Genomic DNA, 17643 nt, shown 5'->3' with positions numbered 1-17643 from the left:
TTGCTCATCCGTACATCTTCCAAACAAGAACAGTGACTGTTCCATTCTTATCCCTTCCATCCGGAGGGACGGTGTCAGCTTAGTCTCCTCCAGTAGCGATACATGGTGCCTTCTGAGCCTCGACAGATCTTCGTGTTTCACCTTTTGTAGAGATATGCAGTACAAAGTTGTACGAGATAAAGTTGAAAAAGGGGTCGACGAAGAGTGTTTCATACCCCCTGGGAATGCTAATGTTCAGTAGAATTGTCCAGACGCGTTGAGATGGGCCTGGCGTTATTCCGAAGGGGGTTTAGACAGCCTGTCAGATTCATGGCCGGGCAGAATCTCGGAAGGATCTTGAGTGAGACGGGTCACCATATAGAGGTCTAAGCAAGTACTGTAAAGGCCGTGTAGTAACTCTCATCTGGTCATATGTACCTTGTAATCATCATAGAGAAGCGCTTCTTAACAGGATGGTTTGTTGATCTGTTTACATTTTAGTTAGTACCGAAAACGTAATCGAGTGTTCGTAAACCCTGAATAGCGATACTGCTAGCTGCAGTGATGTCTCATACCATCAGACGGCCCCCGCATATCCACCCATATGCAGATCATCCCAAATCAAAACATCCCTTTCTACCTTAGCCATCATACATGGGTAATCACTATTATCACAACTTTCATGATACATCAGCGACATAACTAAAGGAAACACATCATACATACCATTCACTCATCTCGCTTCTGCTCAGAGGACACACCATGACGTCCTCTCGACACTCCTCTTCAGAAGATCCCATCTTGAACCCCTCAGTTGCCGAAGCATCGACATACTCTCAAGCCCCAACACAAGATAATTCAGGTGAATCGACCTCAACCTCCACAGAACACGCGCATCCCCTTCAGCCACCCACATCCGGTCGAAATGGATCCTCACCCGTTCCTTCTCCTGCTCCGGCTGGTGATACCGGAACCCGCACTCGGACAGGTCGAAGACGACAGGTGACCATCCTACCTCCTCTGACCACTTCCGCTCTGGGCGATCTCAGTACTTCGCACCCCTCTTCTACATCGCAGGGTAGGAGGAGAGCTCATACTGTCGGAGTCAGCTTCAGACCTAGAATACCATCAGACTTTGTTGCCAATGCCGGTCCAAATGTCAATGGAAATGGAAATGGGAATGTAGAAGAGGAAAGGTCGGATACGTTAACTCCCCTCAATTCCATTCGAAGACCCTCCAACGCGAATGCGAATGCAAGTGCGAATGTTAGTCCAGGTGATCTAGAAGCTGGGTTGGCCGGGGCTGGAGGAGGAGGCGGCAAAGGAAGGATGAGATCAACTTCCAATGCTAGTAGATTCAGTACCACCTCAGCAGGTCGTAGAAGTAGAAGATCAAGTACGCCGGTGGAATTTGATTTGGCGACTCGTCATCAAAATGGACATGAGGTTCATCAGCTGGATGATGAGATGGTCGGGTTGTTAGATTGTATTGATCCGACTGTATCTACTGGTGAGTTCGGCTATGCCTACCTGCTTATATGCACGAGGCGATGATGATTTGATTGATATAATGTCTATTCTGTGACGTCAACTTCCGCCATTTTCCATATGCATGATACTGATTATCTGTCTTTCTTTATATAATCCACCAATGAATAGTAAATCACCTTCAGAATATGACCAACTCAGTTTTAGTACCTCACATACCTCAATTATGGAAACGTAGACCGGAAGTACAATTGCCTCATACACCAAGTGACGAATCTTTGGCGTGAGTCATAATCGTTTTCGCATCCATAATCATATCTACCGACTAACCAGGAGCATCTTATCTGCTTCAGATCAACGAATCGGCCATATGATTCAACTTCTTCTGCCCGCCAGCGGTCTTCCACCGTCCGATCACGTAAGGGTTCAATCTCCCGTTTCCTACCTTCTCGTTCACCCGGTCCTCCGCCCGAAGTAAGTCGACAACAAAGTACGAATACACCTGCCGATCAATGGGGTGGAACTCAACCTATACCTATACCAGAGGTTGAGGAGCCCACCTCGCCTATAGATCATGATCGTGTCAATGACGATAACGATACAAGACCTGAAGTGCCGTTGATAAGAGCATCTCCCAAAACACTTCAAAGGGAAGAGTTCGAAGATGACTTGGAAGATATCAAAGAAGATCATCAATTGGATAAACATGTCAAACATATCTTACGATCATCTAAAAGAGCGAAAATAATGAGAGGTTTGAAAGGAGTTTGGACGTTTGTCAAGACTCCTATGGGATTCATAACGGCTGTGTATGGTTTCCTAGTAGCGTTTTGGGGTGCGGGTATTGTACTATTTCTACTTGGGTGGATACCTACAAGTAGCAAATACAGACAGGATGTTTGGGTTGGTGAGTGTATATCCGATAACATCACGATTGATCGTTTCGATTCCTGCGATACACTTGATACTGATGAAAAATAACCTGAAATTTTAAATGTGCAGAGATTTGCTCTCAGGTTGAGAATGGTTTGTTCACCGTCACAGGTGTAGGTCTAATCCCGTGGAGAGTTATAGATACCTATCGTGAGTCGACCAGCACTCTGTCATACAACATGATTGGAAGTTTATCACTGACACCTGATATTTTACGTTGTACCATTCTTTCAGGTATGTCGGTCATATGGACTTTGAAAAATAGAGATTCAAGATTAAGGAAGAAAAGAGGTTTAGCACCAATTGAAGATGAAAATGATTTACCTGATCCGGAATTAATCAAAGATTTCGTTTTTGTGAGTGCAATTGGACCTCATATGATCCGGAACAGAAAATCACTATAAATCCAGGTAACCTACCATATATCATCATGACTGACTAATTTTTCTATTCTCCTTTCCTTTTTCTGGTTGGAATGAATAAATATCTATAGGTGTTATCGGAGAAAGATCAAAATAATCTAAAGTATCAACAAGAGAAATTCGCGATTTCACAAACTTGGTATAGACCTCATGCTACTGCTACTCATAAAGCTTTTCCTATGAAGTTCGCTCTGTGGAATACAATTGTAAGTTATACTTACAGTTAGTACTAGTGCAGGCGAAGATTGTGCTGACTTACTAGTGCTTATAGTTGATGGATGGTAATTCTTTCTTTCAATGGTGAGTCGTGGAAATCAGAAAGTAGATTCAAACAAAAAATGGGCAAGTACTGACGAATATGTTTTTTTCTTCTCCTATTTGTTCTAGTTTGCTATGGTCAGTTCCTTCTCAGATTGGGATATGCTGTATAATCTTGTTGCGCCAAAAGCTGACGTATTACCTTTGTGTTCTTAATTTCGATGATAACAGTGGCTGTATGTGGGGAATGGGTAAGTGGCTACAATATTGCACATACCGATCTCACAGTATAGCTGACCCGTGCTCTTGGATCGGTTTTTGACAGATTGGCATGAAAGACCGGCGTGGACTACAGGATGTTTGATTCCCCTATCATTCTTATGTGGTATAGGGTGAGTAAGGGTGTTCCAAATATGTCTCAGGATGTTCCATTAATTACGAAGGAAGTAATCTGACTACGTGATGGGACATATACAGGGCCGCCGTATTGATATGGCAAGGATCCGCACGAACCAAGAAATCCGCTTTGGTATCCGAGAAACTACGCAATGCCTTGAACGTCCCTGTCGCCATTGGTGTACCTCGTTCGGTCGATGGTACGGTGTTGGTGTCCAATACGAACAATGCTCCCGCTACCGATATACCACTACACAAGACTGAAAGTCCCAATAAGCCTGGTGCGAAGACTGCTGGAGGGGGACGAAGGACGACTATCACTTTTGGTTCGACCAATAACCACGATGAAGTTCAGTCCGAGAGGGAGAGGAAAGTGGAACATAAGAGGGATAGGGGTGTTACGCTTGCTGTTACCCCTGAATGGAAGGGTGATGAAAGTGCTGGGGGTGGCGGTATGGACTTTGGTTTGGGAAAGGTTGTTAGTGATCGGCATGATAACGAGGAAGGGCATGGGAGGGATCAGGGGAATGAGAAAGAGGGGAATGAACATATAGCGATGAAAGAGGTTGAAAAGTAAATAAGTTATGTCAAGTATCATAATTTTAGACTTTTTTGTGTTGTTTGAGTTTGTGTTTTTGGTTGTCATATCTCCGCATCTTCCTACTTTAGTTATAACAATGTATTTGCATGTAATCTTAGAAAAGTTATATCGCTGTTTGTCGACTTTTGTTTCTTCTTTGATGTCATTTCGATTGGTTCGATCATTTTGATGGGGTACATGTACCTCAAGAAAGTTTTATCACAGCGTCAGATGCTTAATTAGGCATTCACTTCGAAATCGATACGACCTCGATTGGAACCACCGAATCATTCAACTTGTAGGTGTATCTTGCTTATACCGACACAAGTCGTTTTGACCAGTAATATTGCATATGAATTAGGATCAAATAACAAATTCATAGCTCTTTCACCGCTTGCGCTATCCTCTTCTGGTCGTCCTCCTACTGGCCAATTCTTAGAGGACTCTCCAGTCGTAGGGGATCAGCGTCCTACATGGCGGTTCGTTCAATGGTGCGGTGTTCCCGTCTATGCATAAAGGCGAACATAGCCATTTGTTTGTTGATGTACTGTTTGTATGGAATCCTGTCCTCTCCGTGCCCACCCTTTCGGAGCCAAATCCCTCATTCTCGGCGCGGTCTAAAAGGATCAACAGGACCGGGGGATCCAGGGGTGCATCTTAACATCCCTGATTCAGGCCATCGGTAGAACTGAGGCTTGCACTTTAATCCATCCCGTGTCAACGCTCACTCAATCGCTTCCGGTCTCCTCACCAATAATCTTCTTTCCCCACAAACAATGTCGAGTACCGAAATTCCTATATAACGTCTCATCATGCATAGCTCACCGGATCACCTCATTCTGCTTTCTTTCCGTGTCATTATCTTTAGGTAAAGCGCCGTAACCACAAGATGGCACCTCTCAGCATCTTGGTGACGACAACCATCTTCGCTAGCGTTGCTCAAGCAGCAAGTTTAAGTTTTCTAGGCTGTTTACAGGCATCTGCGCTCACCAAATATACGGATACATCTCAGTCCAGTCGATCGGCGTGTCAGGTAAGATATGGAATCGAAAATTCACCGGAACGAAACGTTGCTGACGGAGGTTACGTTGATTAGACGTATTGTCTGAATGTTTCTGGATCATCACATGGCGCAGCTTATATAGCAGATACCTCGATGTGTTACTGCGTTCCGAGCAATAATCTAGCGCTTGGCTTTGTCTACACCGACCTGGTCCAAGGGACAGACAGTCTTGGAAACTGTAATACTTTCGACGCCTCTGTGAGTTCGCATGTTTACAAGGTCACTTTGATTTGGGACATTGAAATGCTGATCGATGAAACATCACTCAGTACGACTCGCAAGTCACCCAGGCACAAGCCGATACCATTGCTTCAGGCGGCAAGATGCCCTATGCACAATTCGTAGGCTGTTACACCTCTCAACCGCCTGCAGGACCCAATGGACTGTATCGGTTTGGTGTAACTCAAAGGCTTAATTATGTACCCTATTACGTCCAAGTCCAAAACTATCGATCGTACGCGTTCTGGATCAGCACAGTCACCGGTAGGACGGGCTTCAATTTTACTGGTTACAACGACTGGGATCTCGATCTATCCTCGCTTACCCCCACTGATTGTTCCGCGACTGGTTCCGATACCTGGCTTGTGGCTTTGGGTCCGGAACCCTCTGCGACTCCTTCTGCCGTGGCACGTAGGGCGAGCCGGATCAAACGAGAGAGATCGCTTTGTCCTAAAGGTCAACACGCCTGTCGAATCTATGGGTCTTCAGAATATGAGGTGAGTAACGTTCCAGACCAGACCACGATTGAGGCTGACTCTTTTCAATAGTGCCTGAATACCAACTACGAGCTAGGTCAGTTTTACTTCTCAGGTTCCGATTGCAGTGCCCGAGCTGACCATTGCATAGAGTCGTGCGGTGGATGCAAATATGGTGAATATCTGGGTGATTACCGAAGACCTTACCTGGTTAATACGACTACATCTGCGGGAGAGGAGTGAGTTATCCTAATTTTCATTTGCGCGGTCATGCATGCTGACCTTGGTATTCAGCTGCTCGAATATTACCGGCGCAGAACCTTGGGGTGTATCCTGTTCAAGTGGTCGATGTGACATCAAGGCGTGTATTGAAGGTTATTCCTTGTTCGATGGGAAATGTGAGCAGATTGTGTAGGAGAGTGTGGGCGCTAGGTATTTTTGATAGATTTTGGGTTTTCTGTGTTTACCGTCTACATATTATAATGTCAGGTCTGCGGACCACTTGCTATTGCTACAACCCGACAAGAGGGTTCAGGCGCATGTGATCGCCAATCATCAATTTCTGCAGCATTTCAGTCCAAGAATGTTACATGCATGTTATGCGGCCACACCTTGCCAAGGTGACAGCTGTAGCTTGCTCATTCAGTCCGAGTATCACTCGAGGCTGTAGTCTAGTAGAACAAATGACCGCCACTCAGTATGGATGGATGACAGATCGTAAATTCAGAGAATTACGTACATCTCATACTGTACACATAAGCTATATACACACAAATCAGAACTTCACCTCAAACAGAGTAGTGTGAGGTCGACTACATTATTGTCCATTCATCACAATTGACATATACAGAATATCTGGTTAAACATTTCTCATTCGCTTGATCTCCGCATCTCCTTCACCAGTTTCCCTTAGGTAATTACCAAGCACCTGTGTCGCTTCCATCAAACGTTGACTTCGAATAACAACCGCATCCCTTCCTTCTCGCTTGATCCTATTCTGAGCTGCAGCTCGAGGAGAGAAAGCAGCGAATTGTAAGATCTGACCGACCACGTATGGAAGCTGGGAATCATTGTCAAGGTAATCTGGACCCACTTTACTTGTTATATATTCGTGGGCCGATAGTCGAACTTTATCCAATATCGAGAAGCAACGCAGATGCATTGAGACGTAGTCGAATCGAATTGATGCGGTCTCAGCTTCCAGGCCAGCTTCCAATAGTGAAATCATTTGTAGTATCGAATACTTTGGGCTTCGATGTTTACGTTCTCGTCTAATCTTGATGTTACGAGAGGACCTATATCCCTTTCGTCCGGCATCCAGTCGATCTGCTTGTATATCTTGAAATAGTTTCTCCAAAATATTGATGTCATATGTAGTCCCCGCAATGGAGTTGGATCGGTATTTATTGGCGAATATTGGTAGGATCTGAGAGTGATCTCGGAGGCGCTTGGCTCCTGACTTGGACTTCAGCTTTGCATCTCTGGTCCGATTGCGCAGGTAACTTGGAATCGGTGAATCCGTACCGACATGGCGTAAAGCCCCAAGAGTTTCGGTGGAGTATCCCATCATATAATGCCATGACACCAGAGAATCATCGATGGTGTCCGGGTATTTGCCGCCAAAGATGTCCTCTTTACCGTGGATATCCAAGACAAGATCCATGTCCGGCCAGGAAGGCATCGATGCACCAGGCATCAAGCCAAACAACCGACATGCAGCGACCAGATGAGCGGTTGAGAGAAGTGTTGCAAATGAGTTCACAAGTTTGAATCCTATATCCTGATATTGGATTCTCAGCCGGAATAGAACCAGGCCACAAAGCATAGGGTTCCGTTCAAAGATCGTAGCTTTGCGGGCGGATCGACCCCCGGGCACTCTGGACGCAGTGGATACCGATCTCCAGAAACTGAGCTCGTACTTGAAAGACCCAATGACTTCTTCATTTTCAGGAGGCCATGTGATCGGATGGGCAGCAGGTTCCGTTTCGGTCCTCCTCTCCAAGGTCGTAAGCATGTGATCGGCTTCGTCTCGCAAGTGATGTAGAGCTTTGGCAGCAGAGGTGCCTAGAACGAGGTTGATATCGACAAAGATCTGACCGAAGATCAGAAGCAGTAGAGATGGGGTTTCGGTCTGCCGGAATGTATCGATCTCTACAGCCATTTCATCGAAGAAGTATATATTGATGGGCCGGCCGTCGATTTGCACATCAGCAGCTGGTGTCAGCATATGCTTCGAGATGACATCGCCGAATGCGATGAGAGGGAGGTATTCCAAATATGTTTCGCATATGAGGATTTGACTTTGATGACATCTTCGACTGAACGAGGCCTGACGCACATCGACGGAAGGATCATACTGGCCAAAGTATCCAGGTTTCGAAACAGGGATCGAGCCGTGTTCGAAAAGATCTGCGACACCGTGTATCTCCTGGGAAATAGGGATCAAGAGGTGTTCGTAGATGGTCGTCGCTATGATGTCGGACTCGTTGACCTCGTCCCAAAGCGGGGGAATCCTGATACCGCTTGTGCCAGTGATGGCAGAGTACAGTACGTTGAACAGGATAACGAGAAGACTGGGAAGACTGTTCTCAAACTTTGGAAGGATTGACTTGACCACATCTTCGTGCGACTTTCGTAAGAGTTCCAAAGCGGCGTTAGTTGTGACAGCAGCGGTGATCAAGCTGATCTTGCCTGACTTGTACCTCTCCCAAACCCCAATAATCTCGTCCCGTATATGATGCACGTCCTCGAAGAATGCCAAAGCTCGTAACAGCAACTCCTCTCGTGAAGGTTCTGGCATACATCTGATTCGAGCAGGAGAGACAGTTGGTGGACGAGGCGGTTCAGGAAGGAAGATATCCGCGAGGTCTTCGACATCTTCGTCCTCTTCAACAGCAAGCTCAGCGAAGCGATTGCTAGGTGATCTCGATTTGTATGCCTTGGTCTCCTCAGTGGATTCCTGGTTCTTGTACTCGGCGAAGATGTTATATACGTCTGTCAAAACATTGATGAAATGAGCGTGTCCTTCGTTGGAAGCACTAGGGATGCTGAGGAATCGCTTTAAGCAGCTGAATCGAAGTTTGATGCATCTATCAAGCAATTGCATGGTCTCGACGGGGATACGGACGGAACATGCGACGAGATGCTCAGCAATCGGTTGATAGAGATGTGTAGGGATGAGATAGCCTTTGATGGGAGTGGAGGCAGAAGTTGGAGCAGGTGGATCGTCTATCACCAGAGAACTGTCAGCATTGTGTGATACAGAGCAGGAGCGTACCATGAGGTGGAAGAGATGGGGAAGGCCGGTTTTTACTCACTTATATTCATCTTCTCCATCTTCACCCCAAGTTCGCTTGCAGCATCATTTCCCTCCTGATCCTCGGATTTTCCATCCTGAGCCTGCTTCTGTTCTCCACCAGCCTTCGCTTTTGCTCTGGCTTTTGCTTTAGCCTTCTTCTTGGCGTTCTTCAACTGGTTCGCGGTTGGTTTCGCATCACCGTCTCCTCCGTCTAGGTACTTGTCTGCTTCTAGGAAGTTTGCAAGCTGAAAGCCATAGTTCACGGCCGTTCTTCCAAGCCATGTTGACAGTTGTTCATTATCACGTTTGTACTGTTGATATTTAGAACGGATGAAACGAGACATGGTGGAGATGTCTCTTCTACTGCCGTAATTGTCCAAAAGCGCGTCCTCAAGCAGCAAATGAATGATACGAAGGAGTGCATCTTTGAATAGACGGCACATCTGTGAGTTCGATCTCTTATATGCATGTTCATATTCTAGTGTTGGGTGCATGCATGGATCACCTACCACTAGATGACTTGAAACAGGAGAACAATAGGACAATCATTATGTGAATACACAACCCCTTCAGGGGCACGTCTTCCGAGGTCAACAACGATGCACACACTCGTTGAGAGTCGAGAAGTCGCATGTAACCAATCATGCATGATACTACTGTGAGTATTCGTCTACAAACAACCAGACCATAACCGTGATCTCTAAATGAAACAACCTTAGCGACATATTTACCTCAAGATACATGGAAGAGTCCGTGTATTTAATGATCAAATCAGTCGTCACGCAAAGTTTCTCGAGCCAAAGCTCCTGCTAATCGTAAAACCGCTTCTTCCGGATCGTGTTCTTCGTTGCGATGAATGGTAGATCTATAATCGACAGGTCAGCTTCGTCGTACTACTTAGAGGGAGGCTCAGACTGATGTCAACTCACTCTAAGCGTGAAATGTAAGCTCCTGTCATTTCCAGATCCAACTCGGGTCCTCTGTAAAGGTTGTTCCTGAGCATGATTTGGAGGAAACCATTCCAATATGGGTCCCTCTATGAAAGGTGTACGTCTGTCAACAATGCCTGCAACTCCCGGAGAGGAAATCCATTCTGAGGAATTCTGACGGAGGGAGATATCTGAAGGTATGTGTTTGCTTACCTTCAACAAATTACCATTGCCTACGACGATCAAGATCTCCTTGGCTCTCGTGATTGCTACATTGAATCTTGAAAGACAATCTTTCTCAGACGTGAACGCCGTGAGTAAAGATGCGACACCCACCGTTTCCTTTCATTGAAGAACCCCATGTTCATTCTCCTGTCTTCATCCAAAAACCTCGATCTAGACCTGACACAGCTGATAATCGTCACTCGAAACTCAGCACCTTGATACGTCTGTTGCAAATATCATAAAATGGTCAGCAGCGAGATACGGGACGCAGTTGTGAGCGCAGTGGCCGTGACTCGCCTCCACATTTCCAACATCAACCGCATGTAAATTGTTCGATCTCAACTTCGAACGTATTCTCCAGACCTGTTCCCGCCAAGGAGTGATCACCGCGATCTCTTTCTGATTGAGCCCTACGACTGTTTTCATGAGAGATTGGACTACATTGTTCACATATTCGATTTCGCTGGAATTGTACCACGACTGGGGAGGAGGATAGCATAATTATCAGTCATCGTCGTCGGATCTCATATATGGCACGGATGAGCTGCCAATCGACTTACCGCGCCCTATGTGAGGAGCCGAAAGGTCAGCTCACGCTCTGTACGACTGCGCCATGAACTATGCTTACCTCGTCAATCCAGTTCTCTTCACCTTCGCAACCATAAAACAAGATAGGAATGTTCGGATTGGGGAATCCTTGCCATTTGAGTAGTTCAACATCTCTCGCAGCGGGAATCAAAGTGTCATCATAGAACAGAGCGGCGGGTATCATAAGTATGGGAGCTATTGATCGATAGTTCTGGGTAAAAAATGACTGATCAGCATTTTTCGGCGGTAGTGTTGTGCGGCAGGCGATAAGCAGCTAAATACCCTGAGAGGTATTAGTTCTGGCACCATGAACCAAAATATAGGATTTGTGAGAAGAATGGTAAAAGCTCACTTGTATGAGATTCATAAAGGGACCTTCCCAGTCTGATGGGCAAGCTCCGTTCGCAGATTTCTGATTCTTCCGAGCGTTTGAATGAGATGCGTATACTTCTTGTTGAAAAAGCCGTTCGATAAGAGATACGTCCAACTCTCCATCTCTAGCTTCAGGGGATGAAATGATAGGTCCGACTATATACGTAGAGATCATTTTAGCCTTTTGAGGAGATGCAGGAATTATAATAACGTACGTTGATGTATATCACCACAAAGAACTACAACTGGATCGACTGAACGAAACCCTTTGGGGAGAGGATAGGGTACCACCACTGAGAGTGGTATCAGCGTTTCGGGTTCCGATGCTTGAGCCGCCTACGCAACTCGCCAATTAGCTGGGTGATAATACGAACACAACGGCTCGAGGAAGCCCAACTTACCTCATCTATCAACAGATGGGTCCAATGTGGGTGCACATCCTTGATCATACTGGATTCAGAAACCCGATGGAACGTATCCATCATCTCTGACTCCGCCTTCATCATGGCTATATTCGTCGCATTGGCCGTAACCAGTATACTGGCGTCTTGACATGTACATATCACCACTCGATACTCCATCAGTTCCGCGAAAGAAGGTAACCCAAAAGCGCTTGTTCCTGTCGGCGTTGAGGTGATGTAGCAGAAGGGTAAGATCTCGTCGGGCACTTCAGCAAATGTCCGGCTGGACAAGTTGAGTCGGAGGACAGTCCCTGGTCCGACATGAGGCCTAGATGCAGAGGTGGCACCAGGGACACAGAGTCGACGAGCAAGGGTGTCGGCAGCTGAATTGGACGGAGCGCAGACTAGGATGGTGGAGTTGGGATGGGTCGTAAGGATCTGCAGGGCAGCTTCGACGAGTGTCTTGGTTTTACCTATTAGCTTTATCAGTACGACAAAGTGGGATGGGGAATACTCGGACAGGTAACTTACCAGTCTATGGACGATTAAACACGAACAGTTAGCGCGAGCCGCAATATCTGGCAGAGATTGGCATGAGGAAAATAGACCTACACCAGGCGGACCACTGATGAGATAGGGCACTTTATGATCTCTTGATACTATAGCAATGATTGCACTCTGTTGATCATACTTAGTTATATCCGTATTTCTGATGAAATGTGCTCACTTTCTGCTCATCGTTCAATCCCGGGTCTACCCATTCAATGTTCATCAAAGGACGGTCTTGTATTTCTTCCCGTACATATTGTATCTCTGGAAAAATCCATCGCTGAACTGTCTCCCATCCTATCCCATGTAGCAGCCCGAATGTCCTGACCTTGCGACATCATCAGTCATCATCCTAATATTGCATGAGGAAGACACGGCTCACAGCGTCCTGCATATCGCAGATAGGTTTGACATTTAACAAGAACTTGATCTGACACCTTATCCCAGATCCGTTGCCAGCAGGGATACCAGGGGACTGGTTACCTTGCCTGATCCCCTTTCCACTTTTAACGATGTCTCCATCGAGAAGTCCCAGATACGGTGACTGCACGTATACCCAGCTCTTTGCCTTCTCGAACCCTACCACTTCTGCTTCTATTGAATTCTGACTAGCTTGTCTAAGACGCTGGTATAGACCGCGTATGATCATTCGATCTCCTATATTCAGTCGGGGTGCATCTTCACGGATACCAGGAACATGAATTCGATAGGTATTCTGCAAGCCGGGGATGGGATGAGGCTGAATCAGGGTAAACGGTATGGACGAATGGGTCGTATCGTTCAGCAATGCAGAGAGATGTAGGGATAGGAGATTGGAGAAGTGTATGGCATAGTAATCTAGACTGTATGTAGTGATCTTAGGTTGTAGGGGGAGTGATGGACCTTTCGCAGGGATGAGAGAGAGGATCGAAGGGCACTGTTCCTTTATTGGTAATGGATTGGATAGAAGTTTGGGTGTGAAGACATCTGCAGCGTAGTCTGGTGGTGGAAATGGTGTAGAAGGCCCGAGATACAGGCAGTTGAGAGGTGATGGGAGCTGTTGAAGCCATTGTGGTGTATACGATAATGCCTGGATAAGAGATGGAATGAGAGATGGGATGAGAGATGAGATGAGGTGTCAAGACAAGATGGAATAGGAAGTAACATGGGCATGAATATGTATATGTATATGTAACTCACAAATCGGTCCAACGACGGTCCTTCTCCTTTCTCATTCACCTTATGAGCTTGTCTTCCTGTCTGACGTGTCACTGGTGATGTAGTATCCTGTGAGAAAGAAGTGAATGGATGAGGTGGTGAAGGTGTTTGACTGTGGAGGTTGAATCCAATATTGGGTTCATGCTGATATCCGAAAGGGTTGTATTGACTCGGATGAGTTCTCGAATAGATCGGTGGGACTATATCATGCCATTCAGGATGAATGAAGGGGCTGTCGATGATGGAAGAGGACATTGTACATGTTGGTCGATGTAGTCACGACAAAAGATGAAAGGGAAAGGAGAAGGATAGTGAAGATAGACAATGATTGATCTGTCAACGATGAGGACTATGGTACTCAAAAACTCCTCCATGTTCATACAACGACCGTGACACCTCATGTATTGTGCATGCATGGTCATCATCGCTTGTGTGAAGATGCAAGTGTTGCGCATGGAGATCCCAAATGTCGATCCCCTCTATTCATCGAAATACCTGCTGATGTGCAGTGTATAAGTTATCGCTATTCTTTTAGCCTCAACTGTTTGCGACGAAGTCTTATAAGTTGTAAGCGCACGCACGGCGATACATGTACTAGTAGATGAGGGTGGTGAGCATATGTCATAGGGGGAGAGCGAACACCTTTCAATACTTTGAAAGTGCAGCGTTGGTCACCTCTAGCTAGAACAATCGAGATCGAGACCCGACTCCATAAGGACTCCGACTCACCTTATGATTCCCAATGATGAATCGATGAGATGCACCCGCATTCTCTGGATGAGCCCCACCAGTTATAAATAGCAGATTATCTCCATCATTTATATTCATGACAACATAAACAACTCAACTGTCTCAGATTCAAGTGGGGCTACCTGTACAATATAAGAAACATCATGTTGGTGAGTGTCCGAATTCAGCAGCATGCTGCATAGTAGCGATACAGAGTAATTGCGAGACAAGGAGTAATTAATTCTGAATAAGATCCACTCTATGAATAATATATGCGAGACATAAAATCGCATCGGTTATTCCATGCATGCCCAAAGAATGGATCTTCACTGGAATGACCGTTAACAATGTGGAACTACCAGTTTCGGATCCTGCATACCTGTAAACAAGGACTCCAATGAAAGATAAGGTTAACCCAACATGTGGTAACGCCACCGGAAGGGGCAAAAGAAGTGGCTAGTAGGCAAACTTAAAAGGTCTAGGTACAGTACAACCGATCGACCAGAGGAATCTCGAGTTCCTGGAATAAACATTACCGTACCAGAGATTATCACGAGTAGGCTCATCGCTACCACCTCTTGCTGTACCTGCATAAGAAGATGGAGAACCTTCTTGTCTATATGACGTAAAGAAGATGAGATCGACGATGATCATCAAGGGTGGAGACATGTTCTCCAACATGTATATAAAGAACATCAACGCCACCCGAATGTTCTTCGAGCTTCTGTAATATTGTCAACTATCCTTACATACTTACTAGCACCATCCAGGGAATATGAAGTTAAGCACTCTTGCTGTCACTCTGGTGACATGTGTCACCACAGCCAACGCACAGTAAGTCGAGCTTAGCTCCTAACCAACTAACCTGAGCTGACAACTCACAGTGTCGCCTTGTGGGATAAAGGCATGTTTGGGCTAAATTACCCATATCAAGCCAGTGGTAAGTACCAGTGCATAAACCCGATTCTTACTCCTACTTCGGTTGACTTTACTCTCAGACCCACAGAACAACAATTACAACAATAACGAACCTGTCAACCCTTTGAGACAAACCGACGCCCGTACCACCGCACAATGGTTCGGACATGGTTTGTTGGGGTATCCTCCCAAGTCAGGGGATTTTATGACCCTTCCTTCAGGTGGAACGTACAATGGTAAGTCCGTCTTTCAAGCGGTTTCAACACCTCGACAAAATACGCTGACGACGCATATAGGGGAAGTCAGTTGCAATCGTGGCCAAACGACCTTAGGTAATCCAAATGATCAGACGGCAAAGTACAAGTATGCGTGTAAAGTAAGTCTTCCTCATGTCAAACTGTAGGGATCCTTCCTGACTCACCTTTCCTCGAAGCCTGATAACGGGCAGTACTCCGGTGTAGGAGCCTTGCACGTGATGAATACGTATAACGGCACTGTCGACAACAAGTGGTTTGGAGGAACCGCCTTAGCTATAGCTTATACCTCCGATGTCAACAATCTGAAACCCAACGATTTCACTGTGATCAGCGTGAACCAGAACTCCGTATGGGAACGTCAAATCAGCTATAAGATACCATCGGGAATGCCACCTTGCCCTTCTGGCGGATGTCTCTGTTCGTGGAACTGGATACATCAAGGTGGACATGGGGAAGGCTACCCATACGAGATTGTGAGTGTGTACCAAAAACGAAGAGGAACGCAACTTAAGAAAATGTTTAGTACAACGTCATCTACCGATGTACAGTGACTGGCTCGACAAATTCTGCGAACAAGGTCCAAAGAGGAGCGATCCCCAACAAATGTGATGGAAATCCTTCGAACTGCGTCAAAGGGCCCAAGACACCTATGGTAAGTGTTCGAGTGATTGATCTGGAGATAGGCAGCAGCTGACCAGTTGTTTGTCTGAATAGTATCTCTGGCAAGCCGAGTAAGTTCTGACCTGATCGCGAATGAGAAATTACGTGCTCAAACCTTTGTTATCTCATAGTGGCAACAATCTTCCAAACCTCGATGACCCACCTCTTTACCGAGACAATTGGGGATTTGCTGATGGTGCACAGAACGACATCTTCACCCCAGCTGCCACCCCTGCGACTACGTCGTAAGTGTCTCTGAGCTGGTTGCTCTGAAGAGAAATTGACGATGAATTTAGAAACCCTAAACCATCCGCCACTTCCCTACCCTCCGGATGGTCATCGGTCGGCTGTATCGTCGACAACACCAACTCTCGAGCACTTCCCGGTGTGTCTTCCACCAACGCCAATAACAACACCATCCAGGGGTGTGTGTCTTCATGCGCAAGTAAAGGATATCTCTTTGCTGGAGTAGAATACGGCCAAGAATGTTGGTGTAGTAATACCGCCACCTTGACCTCTGCAGCAAGTACCGACTGTAACATGGTTTGTCCGGGTGATATTTGGAGTACCTGCGGTGGTAGTAGTAGAATCAACGTCTATCGAAGTGCGAATGCTCCTACAGATGGTCAACCGACTCCCTTACCCGACTCGTCGTTACCTTCCGGTTGGTCAAGTCTCGGTTGCATGGTGGACGATCAATCGAATCGAGCTCTCAATGGTGGTTCCACAACGTCTTCAAGCAATACCGTTCAGTCCTGTATCTCCTCCTGCGCATCAAAGGGATTCACCTATGCTGGTGTAGAATATGGTCAAGAATGCTGGTGTGGGAAGACTGCTCGTCTGACGGCTGCCAGCTCAGGGTGTGATGTAGCGTGTAGTGGAGACAAGTCTCACGTTTGTGGAGGAAGTAATCGACTCAATGTTTATGTCGCCAAGTCCGCTACAAGCAGCTCATCATCCTCCACCTCTTCTGTCAAACCTACGACGGCCACTTCAACCTCAAAAGTACCTGTCACAACTTCGACCACGAGCAAAGCCGCCAGTTCGACCTCCAAAGCACCTGTTACCACCTCAACTACTACCAGCAAAGCGGGCACTTCAACTACGACTACCAAAGCCTCTACCACTTCTTCATCCGCGCCATCTGCCACCACATCTCTGCCAGCAGGTTGGGTATCTCGAGGCTGTTACGTAGACTCATCCTCAGCACGTGTATTAGACGGTAACGTTTTCGAGTCCCAGTCAGATATGACATACGCCTCTTGCATCAATATCTGTACTGGCAAAGGATACTCGTATGCTGGATTAGAATATGGATCTCAGTGTTACTGTGGCAACAACCTCGTAAAGCCTACGTCCGTAACCACCGGCTGTGACAAACCTTGTGCGGGTGACTCCAAAGCCTTGTGTGGTGGATACAACAGGATCACTGTTCTGCAGAAGACTTCGACGGTTAAAGCTAGACATGAGTGGTCACCCAGAGGTGGTAGGCGTCATAATTGAGAGGGGTAAGGGTCCTTAAACGGGATCCTTCGTAATCGTAAAGCTAAGTTGAGGATTTGTAGCGATTATAGAGTAAACGGCCAGTTTTTGTATTATTAGTGTTAGTGCGGCAAATTTACAGTAGTATGCATATTTATAACTGTAAAAATCGTTGCTGTTCTGTGGACGATAACTTGGGCCTAGCTCGTCGATGACTACTTATA

The 17643-nt window shown here is 46.2% G+C and overlaps 5 protein-coding genes across 5 annotated transcripts; 3 read left to right on the top strand and 2 right to left on the bottom strand.

Moving 5' to 3' along the window:
• Nucleotides 1-741: 741 nt before the first annotated feature.
• V865_002086 (uncharacterized protein) lies at nt 742-4053 on the top strand (the record flags this gene model as incomplete). The annotated part of the gene is made up of 10 exons (XM_066225893.1): nt 742-1489; nt 1639-1750; nt 1821-2374; nt 2470-2550; nt 2635-2756; nt 2894-3028; nt 3094-3122; nt 3312-3331; nt 3406-3472; nt 3558-4053. 10 exons carry the CDS (start codon nt 742-744, stop codon nt 4051-4053), a joined length of 2364 nt encoding a protein of 787 aa, XP_066081990.1.
• Nucleotides 4054-4945: 892 nt separating this feature from the next.
• On the top strand, nt 4946-6229 carry V865_002085 (uncharacterized protein; the record flags this gene model as incomplete). Its single annotated transcript, XM_066225892.1, has 6 exons — nt 4946-5089; nt 5153-5317; nt 5389-5835; nt 5887-5911; nt 5966-6053; nt 6109-6229. 6 exons carry the CDS (start codon nt 4946-4948, stop codon nt 6227-6229), a joined length of 990 nt encoding a protein of 329 aa, XP_066081989.1.
• A 444-nt stretch (nt 6230-6673) lies between these two features.
• On the bottom strand, nt 6674-9456 carry V865_002084 (uncharacterized protein; the record flags this gene model as incomplete). The annotated part of the gene is made up of 2 exons (XM_066225891.1): nt 6674-9042; nt 9132-9456. 2 exons carry the CDS (start codon nt 9454-9456, stop codon nt 6674-6676), a joined length of 2694 nt encoding a protein of 897 aa, XP_066081988.1.
• A 427-nt stretch (nt 9457-9883) lies between these two features.
• On the bottom strand, nt 9884-13628 carry V865_002083 (uncharacterized protein; the record flags this gene model as incomplete). The annotated part of the gene is made up of 13 exons (XM_066225890.1): nt 9884-9977; nt 10042-10148; nt 10255-10321; nt 10378-10490; nt 10564-10746; nt 10886-11065; nt 11207-11382; nt 11442-11562; nt 11628-12100; nt 12185-12305; nt 12355-12504; nt 12559-13245; nt 13356-13628. 13 exons carry the CDS (start codon nt 13626-13628, stop codon nt 9884-9886), a joined length of 2745 nt encoding a protein of 914 aa, XP_066081987.1.
• Nucleotides 13629-14877: 1249 nt separating this feature from the next.
• On the top strand, nt 14878-17440 carry V865_002082 (uncharacterized protein; the record flags this gene model as incomplete). The annotated part of the gene is made up of 9 exons (XM_066225889.1): nt 14878-14936; nt 14987-15042; nt 15101-15256; nt 15317-15396; nt 15454-15750; nt 15801-15929; nt 15992-16008; nt 16069-16182; nt 16234-17440. The coding sequence occupies 9 exons, from the start codon at nt 14878-14880 to the stop codon at nt 17438-17440; spliced, it is 2115 nt and encodes a 704-aa protein (XP_066081986.1).
• Nucleotides 17441-17643: the final 203 nt, after the last annotated feature.

The sequence above is a fragment of the Kwoniella europaea genome, chromosome 1, assembly GCF_036810445.1.
Source record: "Kwoniella europaea PYCC6329 chromosome 1, complete sequence".
Taxonomy (NCBI): Eukaryota; Fungi; Basidiomycota; class Tremellomycetes; order Tremellales; family Cryptococcaceae; genus Kwoniella; species Kwoniella europaea.
This window is presented reverse-complemented; position numbering and strand designations above follow the sequence as displayed.